This window comes from Lemur catta, chromosome 3 (genome assembly GCF_020740605.2).
Source record: "Lemur catta isolate mLemCat1 chromosome 3, mLemCat1.pri, whole genome shotgun sequence".
NCBI lineage: Eukaryota > Metazoa > Chordata > Mammalia > Primates > Lemuridae > Lemur > Lemur catta.
Genome location: NC_059130.1, coordinates 25,955,019 through 25,967,508, shown reverse-complemented (window position 1 = coordinate 25,967,508; position 12,490 = coordinate 25,955,019). Strand labels below are relative to the sequence as shown.

Here is a 12,490-nt window from a genome sequence, read left to right as displayed (position 1 = left end):
AGAAAAATCAGCCAGTAGAAACAGACTCAGAAATCACAAAGACAAAAGAGTCAGTAGACAAGGACATTAAGCAGCTATCATAGGCTGCTTCTGCTTCTGTTTAGGATTTAGGAAGCTGGGCCAGGCTTGGTGTGTCACACCTATAATCCTAGCACTCTGGGAGGCCAAGGCAGGAGCATTGCTTGAGGACAGGAGTTTGAGAGCAGCCAGAGCAAGAGCGAGACCCCGTCTCTACAAAAAATAGGAAAATTTGCCAGGCCTGGTAGCCCATGCCTGTAGTCCCAGCTTCTTGGGAGGGTGAGGCAGGAGGATCGCTTGAGCCCAGGGATTTGAGGCTGCAGTGAGCTATGATGATGCCATTGCACTCTAGCCAGGGTGACAGAGCGAGACTCTGTCTCAAAAAAAAATAAAGAAAGAAGGAAAAAAGAAATAAAGAGCACTTCCACCACAGACACCAGGAGACTTCCCACTAACTTGCAAATCCTTCCCGTGGGCCTCTACTGTATTCAGAAGAAAGACTGGGGGCAAGGCAGGGGACTAGAGATAGTCTCTCTTGGTGGCCTAGGCCTATGGGAGGTGATTAGCAATTGCTAGGGGACAGACGCAATGCCCAACCACTCTCCCATACCCTTCTCTTCTAAGCAAAAGCTTTAGGCTATTAGGGGATGGGCAGTGCTATGGTTTGAATGTCCCCTCCAAAACTTAAGTTGAAATTTATTTGCCATTGGGAGGGTATTAAGAGGAACTTTAAGAGGTAATCAGGTCATGAGGGTAAAGCCCACATGAAAGGGTTAATGCAGTTATAGAGAGAATCAGTTAGTTATCTCAGGAGTTAGGCCCTCCCTTTTCTCTGTCTCATAGGTACTTCTTCACCATGTGATGCCTTCCTCCATGTTATGATACAGGAAGGAGGCCCTTATCAAATGTGGCCCCTTGATAGTAGACGTCCCAGCCTCCAGAACCATAAGCCAAATAAATCCCTTTTCTCCATATGTTATTCTGTTACAGCAGTAGAAAAGAGACTTAGACAGGCAGCAAACCCTCTTATTCGGAGGGCACAGGCAAAGATCCACTGCTTCCGGGGAAGGAGTAAAAGCAAAATACCCTGCACTCCTGGCGAGAGGCAGGAAACCATCTTAGGTCCAGATGTGCACACTGATACCAAGCAGGCGTCTGCTGTAGCTGGAGGGGGCTCAGGAAACTCTTTCCCAAGACTAACCACAGATACTAAGCAGAGTTTGTCTGAGAAAAGAAGGAAGGACAAAAAAACGAAGACACAAGGACACAGACTCTGCCTACAGCTAAGGCTGGAACATACAACATCCACCTCTACCAAAAGAGGCTAGTGCAAATAAAAAGTAAGAAGAGTCTGTCAGTGGCAGAGGGGCAAGCGTGTTGAGAGAGAACTTGTCTGTGGTGCAGGTATGCAGGGGTGACTGAAAGCTTTGGGACAGAAATACTAAAAAACACCCTCCAGAAGCCCAGGCTCCACTCTAAGCACAAGGTAACAGCAGCCGACTGCTACAGGAACTTGAAACCTATGGCACAATAAAAGTAATGATAGCCACAAGAAAACACAAACCCAGCTTAACTGACTCAATTGCCTAACAGAAGAGGCTTGCCCATTTCCAGGTTCAAATACTATTTACTTTAGTCATCTCTACTGTTCTACACATGATGGTTGGCATTCAGTTAATTATTACCAGACAAAAATGAAAACAAACAAAAAAAAAAACCCAATACTTCTGTCAAAAGATAAAGCAATTTCAGAGGTGAGACCCAGAAGTTTAAACTATTAGACAGGGACTTTAGAATAACTGTGATTAATATGCTAAAAGAGCTAATGAAAAAGGAAAAGGTAGAATACATGTATGGACAGGGATTTCAGCAGATATGCAAACTATACACAAATATCAAACGGAAATGATAGAATAAAAGGCATGCTATCAGAGATGAAGAATTCCTCCAAGAATCTCATCAGTAGACTGGACACAGCTGAGGAAAGAATCAGCAAACTTAAAGACAGGTCAGTAAAAATGATCTAAATGGGAATAAGAGAAAAAGAAGAACTAAAACAGAATAGAGTATCCAAAAGCTCTAGAACAGTATCAAACAGTCTAATATATAGGTAATTGGAATCTCAGAAAGACAAGAGAGAAAAAACAGGACTGAGGAAATATCTAAAAACATACTGGCTAAGAATTTTCCAAAAACTGTAAAAGATATCAAACTACAGAGTCTTCAAGTAGAATAAATACCAAGAAACACCCATCTAGATATATAAAAATCAAACTTTGAAAACCAAAGATAAACAGAAAACTTTGAAGATAGCCAGAAGGGGTTAAAATATTACATAGAGAAGACCAAAAATTAAAACAAGCTGGATTTTCATAAGAAATTATGCAAACCAGAAGACTAGAGTGACATTTTTAACTACTGAAAGAAAGAAACTGTCAACCCAGAATTCTATACCCTACAAAAATATTTTTCAAACATGAAGGTGAAATGAAGACTTTTCCAAACCAACAAAAGCCAAGAGAATTCAATTCCAACAGACCTGCACTACAAGAGATATTAATGCAAGTTGTTCAGGCAGAGGGAATATGATGGAAATTGTATTTACACAAAGCAATAAAGTATATCAGAAATGGTAAATATGTGGTTAGATATAAAAGAACTCTTTTCTCATTTTGAATCTCTTTAAAAGGTAATTGTTTGGGCCAGGCACAGTGGCCCAAGCCTGTAATCCTAGCACTTTGGGAGGCCAAGATGGGAGGATCACTTGAGACCAGGAGTTCGAGACCAGCATGGGCAAGAACGAAAAATACAAAATTTACAAAAATTACAAAAATCTACAAAAAATACAAAAATTAGCCAGGTGTTGTGGCACATGCCTGTAGTCCCAGCTACCAGGGGGGCTGAGGCAGGAGGATTACTTAGGCCTAGGAGTTTGAGGTTGCAGTGAGCTATGATAATGCCACTGCACCCTAGCCTGGACAACACAGCAAGACACTGTCTCAAAAAAAAAGGTAATTGTTTGAAGCAAAGAGAATAATGTATGTATCATGAAGTTTATAACACACACAGAAGTAAATGTATGACAACAATAGCACACACGATAGAGGTGGAAATAAAATATACTCTTGTAAGAGTCTTATACTATAAATGAAGTAATATATAATTTAAAGATATATGCTTATAAATTGAATGTATACTAAAGATGTAAACCTAGAGCAACTACTAAGAAAATAAAACCACAAATTATATCTACTAAAGCAATAGTGGAGATAAAATGAAATCATTTATAAATACTCTATTAATCCAAAAAACAGCAGGAAAGAAGGAAAAAAGGAATAAAGAGCAGATGAGACACAGACAACAAAGAAAAAGATGATAAGATTTAACCTAACTATATCAATAATTATACCAAAGGTAACAGCCTACACACTCCAAATAAAAGAGACTGCCAGACTAGATAAGAAAGCAAGACCCAACTATAAGGTATCTATAAGAAACCCACTTTAATTACAAAAACATAAATAGGTTAAAAGTAAAAGGATGTAAAAGATATACATTGAAAACAATAACCAAAAGAAAGCTGAAGTGCCTATTAGTAGCTATATGTTAATAGCAGAGAAAGACATCAGAACAAAGATTATCACCAGGGATAAAGAGAGATATTTCATAATATTAAAGGGGTTAATTCATCAAGAAGACATAACAGCTTCATTATACATAAAGAAAAACCTGATAGAACTGAGGATTCTACTTCAGGTATTGTTACATAAACTCCCTGTAGATCAACCCTCCCACTAATAACAACTACAAATTCTAGACAAAATGCAAAAAAAAAAAAAAAAACCCCAAACGAACAAAAAAAAAAACCCAATTACCTGAGGATTCTGAACAATACACTAAAAACAGGCAGATTATGAGGTAAACAAAACATGGAACAATGATCTACACAGGGTGGGATGGGGGGATTCCTGCTTTTAGGGGGCTTTGCACTGTTGGTAGGCATCAGTCACAAAGTAGCACAACTTAAGCAACTAAAACTCCAGTAGAAACCCTGACATCTGGGAAAGGATTTTAGGCAACCATGGTTGCCACCAGAGTAAGTGGAGAATCCTAAACAAGAGAGAGCTGGAGAAGGGGATCCCGTAATTCTGTCAATGAATACCACATGTTTCTCAGACTAATCCCTCCTTGAACAATGTATACAGACTCAAAGTAGCACTGCAAAGGCTGAAAGAACTGAACTGAGACTTGAAGTACAACCCACAGAAGGTGACACAGCTTACAGCTTATTGTCAGGTAAAACAAAAACATCAATACTACTCAGAGGAATATTACAGAACCCAGAGTCTATACAATGTAATGTTCACAATATCCAAGATACAGTCCAAAATTACTACCAGGAGGATATGACCCATTCTCAAGGGAAAAGACACTTAACAAAAGCCAACCCCAAAATGACATAAATGTTGAAATGTTCAGACATGTAATCAATGGAACCAAATAAAAAGCTGAGAAATAGAACCACACTTATATGGTCAATTGATTTTCAACAATGCCATGGTATTTCAAAGGGGAAAGACTATTCTCTTCAACAGAGGCTGCTGAAACAACTGGATATCAATATGAAAAACAAACAAACAAAAACCCTTGACCTTTATATCACACAATTAAAAAAAAAAAAACTCGAAATGGATCACAGACCTAAATCATGATCAGTGAAAACTATGGTACAGTCACTTTATAAAGCAGTTTGGCAGTTCCTCAAAAGGTTAAACATAAAGAATTACCATATAACCCAGCAATTCCATTCCTAGGTATATACCCAAGAAAAATAAAAACATATATTTACACAAAAACATGTACACAAATGTTCATAACAACTTTATTCATAATAGCCTAAAGTGGAAACAACCCAAATATCAATTGAAGATGAATAAATAAAAAGTGGTATATCCATACAATGGAATGTCATTTGCCAATAAAAATGATGTATTGATGCACGCTACAACATGGACAAGCCTTGAAAATATTGTGCTAAGTGAAAGAAGCCAGTCACAAAATACAATTCCATTTATATGAAATGTCCAGAATAGGCAGATTATAAGATAGAAAGTAGATTAGCAGTTACCTAGGGCTGGAGGGGATGGGAGATTTGGGGAATGATGGCTACAGGGTACTACTGGGTTATTTTGGAGGTATGAAAATGTTTTAAAATTGATTGTGGTGATGAGTGTAGAATTCTGTGAACACACTAAAAACAACTAAATTGTACACTTTATATGCGTGAATTTGTGGCATATAAATCATACTTTAGTAAAGTTATTACAAAAAAGAGCTAAAACTATAAAACTTCTATAAGAAAACATAAAAGATTTGTGTCCTTGAGTTAGGTAGATTTCTTAGAACATAAAAAAGCATTATCCATAAGTTTAAAAACTGATAAACTGAACTTTATCAAAATTTAAAACTCTCGTTCTTTGAAAGATACTTTTAAAAAAGAAAGGCAAGCCAAAAACTGGGAGAAATATTTACAAAACATCTATCTGATAAAGGACTTATATAAAAAGTATATAAAGAACTCTTACAACAAAATAATAGGACAAACAACTCAATTTTTTAAATGGGCAGAAGAGTTGAACAGATGCTTCACCAATGAAGATACACATGAATGGTCACTAAGCACACAAAAATCAGTTCATCATCACAAGTCATCAGGTAAATGCAAATTAAAACCAGAGTGAGATACCACCATACCCACAAGAATGACTAGAATTACAAAGACTGAAAATACCAAGCGTTCAAGAGTTATGGAGCCACTGGAACTCTCCACTGCAGATGAGAATGCAACAATGGTAAGGCCACTTTGGAAAATAGTTTAGCAGTTTCTTATATAACTAAATTTACACTTATCATAAGACCCTGCAATTCTACTTCTTGGTATGTACTCAAGAGAAATGAAAACGTAGGTCTACATAAAGACCTATACATTAATATTATTTCATGGCAGCTTTAGTCATAACAGCCCCAAGGTGGAAACAACCCAAATGTGCATCAACAATGAATAAATAAACAAACTGTAGTAAATCTATATAATGGACTACTACTCAGCAATAAAAAGGAACAAATTATTGGTATATGCAACAATGCGTGTCAATCTTAAAGGACTATACTAACTGAACAAAGCCAGACACAAGAGTACATACTGTATGACTTCATTTATTTGACATTCCAGAAAAGGCAAAACATGGTGACAGAAAGCTGAGCGGTGGTTGACAAGGGTAGTGGTAGGGAAAGAGGACTGACTGCAAAGGGACATGAAGGAACTTTTGGGGGGTGATGAAAATGTTCTATATCTTCATTGTGGTAGTGGTGGTGATAAGACTATGAACATTTGTTAAAACTCATAAAAGTGGACACTTAATGTGGGTGAATGTTGATGTAGGTAAATTATACTCAATAAAGTTGATTTTTTTAAAAAAGACAATTAGTAGTTTCATTCCTTTTCTCAAGTTCCCAAGGTTTTAGATAATTCCCAAAAGGTTTCAACATCCCATCTGCTCTACTTTGGAGAATCTGACCTTGATTTCAACTTCTTACATGCCTTATGATTCAAAGTTAGCACTTTTGAAGCATAAAACTCTAAATTTTGTGTGTGGTTCTAAAACTACAGAGGCCATGCTTAGGTAAGCCCTATGTGCTATCATCTCCAGCTAAATTACAGATACAGTCGCAAATATTATTTGATCCTCTGCAACTTTTCTAGCTTTCTTGCTATTCTCATCTCCTCGCTAAAAAGAATTTATCATGAATGTTTAGTAGCTCATTCATATGCAGGGGACAAATCCCAGTTTGAGAGACTACAACTTTAGTCAGCAGGTCGGTTTTAAACACCTGTAGTCTGATTACTGACGTCTAACAGAACCCACTACATTTTTTACTAAGAATAACAAACATTTGTCATTATATCAACACTCCCAAAATAATCAAAGGCAAATAAACCATACTGCAACCAAGAGAAAAATTAAGTAGATTGGGCTATCAGTGGCAATTAGGTTTTGAAGAACAAACAAAGGCATTCAGAAAAGGGGCTGGCATGTGAATCTCTTGGAATTCAAGATGGGCTTTCCTGCATATCTACAACATCAATAGATTGGAAATGGATGAAATAGCTCATTGGAATTGCATTCAGAGTATAATTAGGACCTTGGGAAAAACCAGAGTTAATCACATAGATATTTCCAAAGAAAATGAAAAAGAACAAGATGTGGAAAGGAGTGTGGGGACACGCAGGTTCTGGGACGGATGAACCTCTGTGTTATCCAAATTATTTTGGAAGACATAATTTGTATTACTCAAATTATTTTTAAATTAATCTTGCTCTATCGCACCACAGAATCAACAGTAAATGAGAGATTGCTACTAGCAAAGAGATATGGCAATCAATAAAAGAACAAACAAAAAAGAAACTAAACAAACAAAAACTCACATGCTTACAACAGACCGGAATGCAAATTTGAAACTGCCTGGAAATAAAATGGAATTATATTTAAGCAGAAATAGGACTCTTATTTATCACTGTAGTTCATCCCCTGTAATAAATCAGGGTCATTGTCTTTTATTTATGTGTGAACCCATTTTCCTGGTAGACAAACTGACATAGGTTGTCGTCTTTTATTCTACTGCTATATTTTCATAATGATAAGACTGAGGGAAACAAAGCTAGATGCTTGAGGATCAAGTTGGACTGACACTCACCACAAACTTCTCACCATTCTGCTCCACATGTTTGTATGTGGGGACCGATATGGGCACTGCTTGCTTTTCTGTGTAATCATAAAATGATTGTCCCAACGAGTCGTCACTGGGATCTAGGTTATCTGCCTCATGAGGAGGTACAGATAACACTGTCAAGATCAATTCCTTCTCGCCTGCTCGGATCAGGTCCACCACCTGCTTGTGTGTCGCCCCCTCAACATTCACGCCGTTCCTGAGGGGAAAAAGGGAAAAAGACAATCCCATAAACCAGAAGGGTCCAAATACCTTGCATCTCCACCCTCCGGCCCCCACTCCGGTGTCACACAGCATGAACCATAAAGTCAAAAGGTTAATTTGGTTCCAGAAAAGTTGTTTATGTTTTCACAGATCCTAATGTGAAAAACTGTTTGTGAACTTATGGCAGGGGGAAAAATGGAAACAGGTGAGAGGACCTACCCTTCCTCTATACTAGAATCCCACACATAGCTTCAGAAAAGCACGTGGGAAAAAGGGTAAAGCCGAGGAGGAAACAACGCTTTTTAAGCTAAACAGTCCAATTTCCTCACCTAACCAAGCATGTATACAAAACAATCAAAGTGGCTTTTGACAGTCCTGCCACTTGAACTGTACTCTTTGTCCTTTTTAAACTTCATGGGAATTCTGTTAAAAGAAACTGTACAAAATGCATTCCCTTAATTTGCAAATAGAGACTCAAAAAAATTTGTGACTCAAGATAATTCTTTTACATTTATATCCAATTTCTCCCCATATCCTCAAATTAGTCAACTTAATTTTCCTTTATACCAAGTTTCATTACTTTGGGAATTAAACAGTATTACTCTTCATACACACTAGTTTCCTCTATCACTTGGTTTTTTAAAAGGCAAGGTAATTACCTGTCTAAAATCTCATGATCTGACCTAACTTCCTTTGTTTTCCCCAATCACTTCAATTAACCTCTCATGATTCTATCTACTTTTTTCCTGCTCTGTGCTGCCTCACTTAAAGCCCTGTGTAATCAGTCAGATCTAAAAAATATAAACCTAAGTTTATATAGTAAAATCAACCTACTCATTTTCCTTCCTGTTTCAATGTGTATCAAAGGCTGAAATAAGGAAAGGCACAAGGTTTAGAAGAACAATAATTTTGTCAAGAAAGATGCTGAGTCTCACAAAACTCACTCAGCAAACCAAACTACCTTCCCAGAATGCTGACCCAGCCTGCCAGTTCAGCAAAAACCACTGGGCAGCTGTCCTGGAGTTTACCTCCCCTGGCTATCCCAAGAGAGGGAATACACACCTGGCCTCTAATTCAGTTAACATTTAAAGCTCATCTACCCTTTAGTGTTAATTTCTTTTTCAGTCTTGTTCCAAACCATCAGGATTTTTCCTTCCTGAAAATGATGCTAAGTTTAGTAACAAGCCTTCCATAAACTTTTCAGTCACTGAAATTGTCTCTGTCAGAAACATCCATTTATATAAACAGAATAGGCAGGAGATCACTCAGCTAGTCTCTGTCCTTATTTAGGGTTTTTTAGGGTTTAACAATCTGGCCAGTAAATTCAGCACTCTTGACATTTCACAACTTAAAAGTCTAACATACAACAAAAAAAAAATCAGTAATTTTACAAGAAGCTAGCTATAAAAGAAAATAAAGAGCACTTTCCACTGATGGAAATTTGGGCCTTTTACTCAGATCAGTCAGACTCCAGATCAAAAAACATGGTCAACTCTGATCAGACAGCAGGATGGTAAAATGGAAAGAAAATGGGCTTTGGAGCCAGAGTTACTTGAGTTCAAATAGCCTAGTCCTGTCCACTAGTACCAGAATTGGTCTTGATGGAGTTATTGAACCTTTCTTAGCCTTGCTTTTCACATCTGTAAAATCTGTAAGTCCCTAACAGAGTTCCTGTGAGGATTAATGTAAAATAATATGTAACTTGCCTAGAACGATACCTGAATACTTGCATCAAAAAGTTTAAAAAGGGCTGGGTGTGGTGGCTCATGCCTGTAATCCTGCACTCAGGGAAGCCAAGGCAGGAGGATCGCCTAAGGTCAGAAGTTTGAGATCAGCCTCAGCAAAAGTGAGATCCCATCTCTGTAAAAATTAGAAAGAAATTAGCCGGGCAACTAAAATAGAAAAAATTAGCCAGGCATGGTGGTGCATGCCTATAGTACCAGTTACTCAGGAGGCTGAGGCAGGAGGATCCCTTGAGCTCAGGAGTTTGAGGTTGCTGTGAGCTAGGCTGATACCACAGCACTCTAGCCTGGGCAACAGAGCGAGACTCTGACGCAAAAAAAAAAAAAAAAAAAGTTTGAAGAAGGAAAGAAGTATTATGCATATAGAGATTTTAGTTAAAGAAGAAATAGAAATCTAAAGTTAGGAATTGGCAAAGGATTTCATTTAATTATTTGGCCTCTGTAGTTTTTTGAGGTTTTTTTTTTTTTTTTTTTTTGAGATTGGGGGTGTGGGGTCTCACTGTATTGCCCAGGTTGGTCTCAAACTCCTGGCCACCTCAAGAGATCCTCCCATTTCAGCCTCCCGAGTAGCTGGGATTACAGGCATGAGCCAGTCCTTACTAGTTCTGAGAAAATGTTTTGATGGTAGAAGAAACAAATTGAAAAAGCAAAGTTTAGGAATCATCAGAGAATTTCATCTATCCCTAGAACCTTAGCTTATTCATGAATACCCATGTTAATTTTTTCTTTAACACAGTTAAAAAACTAACACCTTAGAGACTGAATAAAGTATCTTAGATACTAAAACAAGATTTTTTATTGGTGCAATCAATCTTATGAGATGTGCATTTGTGAAAAAAGTTTAAAAACCGATGCTCAAATCTTTTCAGTTCCCTAATTTTTTTCCTTTAAAGGATTTTTAATCTGGGGTACTCTGTTGATAGGCTTGGGAGTCAGTGAATCTAGAAAATTTGTATGTAAAATTGTATTTGTGTGCATATTATGCATTTTTTTCCTGTGGAGAGTTTCCCTAACTTTCATCAGCTTCAAAAAGGAATATGTAATCTCCAAAAATTTTCAGAACTATTGTTTTCAATACACACCTCCACCCATTCAGTTTTCAAATCACAATACACTGCTCCTTGTGTCACTCTCAAAAATAAGCCATGAAAATCGCCAGAAAAACTTAAGTGAGGCTTACATCAAGAGTAGCCAGGGAGCAACGAAACTTGCTTAGGTTTGACCACCTTATTACTAAGACCGAGTTTCAAATTGGCTATCATCCCAAAAGCCTCTTTTAAAAACAGAGGAAAAAACTTACAGTGTCATATCCTAAACATACTTACTATTATTTATCTGGTTCAACTACAGAAGGAATGCTATACATTCCACAACTTAATACAAAGCGGGAAATTCCTTCATTTTTCAGAGAATGAAATGAGGTCAGTAAAAACCTCAGGATGTCTCATTTGAAAAAGGGCCCTCCTTCCTCAAGAATCAAGAGGTCTTCACAGTCATAAAAATGTTTACCATAAAAAGGTTTATATGATATGATCTTTCCCACAAGAATGCTACTATACCAGGCTCAATGTTTACCATAAAAATGTTTATATGATATATTCTTTTCCACAAGAATGCCACTATATCAGGCTCAAACGAGGTGTGCCTCAACAGTTTGTACAATTCTGAAGACATAAATAAATGCAAAATACAAATTCTGCAATAAAAGGAAAACTTTCAGCAGTACAGACTTCAAGTTCAAAGCACAGGTTTGGGAGTCAAACAGACTTGGGTATGAATACCAATTGTGCCATTTAACAGAGGAGACCTTATGTAAATTACTCAATCTAAGCCTCAATTTTCTAATCCATAAAATGGGGACAATAATACCTACAGCTAATGGAATTGTTGTGAGAACTAAAATGAGATAAAGCTCTAGAACATGGTAACAATTCAATAAATGATAGCTATTTGTGTTATAGTATTTATAACAATTGAGCAAATAGGTTGGTAGTATTTTGGCCTCACTGATGATATAAATCCTTTCTACCACTACTTTCCCTTGCCTTTCTTGTCTTTGTGACATAATCTAGTTGGAATTCATGTGAAAATAAATGACTAACCTCTCAACCAATGATAATAGGGTTCACAAAACCACTGCATCAGAAAACTGTTAAGTCCCATATCACACAAAAAAGTACCTACTGCCCAGCAGGACCTACCAATCTATGCTTCCTCCTTAAAGAAAGGTAGTAGCGGCCAGGCGAGGTGGTTCACGCCTGTAATCCTAGCACTCTGGGAGGCCGAGGCGGGAGGATGGCTCGAGGTCAGGAGTTCAAGACCAGCCTGAGCAAGAGCGAGACCCCGTCTCTACTAAAAATAGAAAGAAATGATCTGGGCAGCTAAAAATATGTATAGAAAAAAAAAATTAGCCGGGCATGGTGGCACATGCCTGTAGTCCCAGCTACTCGGGAGGCTGAGGCAGAAGGATTGCTTAAGCCCAGGAGTTTGACGTTGCTGTGAGCTAGGCTGATGCCACGGCATTCTAGCCTAGGCAACAGAGTGAAACTCTGTCTCAAAAAAAAAAAAAAAAAAAGAAAGGTAGTAGCTTAAATACATTCTAATAAAAAAAAAATCAACAGATATGTGATTAAGCAAATATAGCAAAGTGTTAATGATAGGGCTTGGTGTGGTGGTTTATGCCAGCATTCTGGAAGGCCAAGGCAGGAGAATTGCTTGAGCTCAGTCAGGAGTTTGAA

General features: G+C 37.6%; 1 protein-coding gene across 3 annotated transcripts in view; it reads right to left on the bottom strand.

The window, feature by feature from the left end:
• SNX27 (sorting nexin 27) overlaps positions 1–12,490 on the bottom strand; it is a 66,725-nt gene that overhangs the window by 36,991 nt on the left and 17,244 nt on the right. For all 3 annotated transcript variants that reach the window (XM_045545097.1, XM_045545096.1, XM_045545098.1), the window contains exon 2: positions 7,774–8,005. In XM_045545097.1, the coding sequence (XP_045401053.1) occupies positions 7,774–8,005 (232 nt within the window). The remainder of the gene's footprint in view (positions 1–7,773; positions 8,006–12,490) is intronic.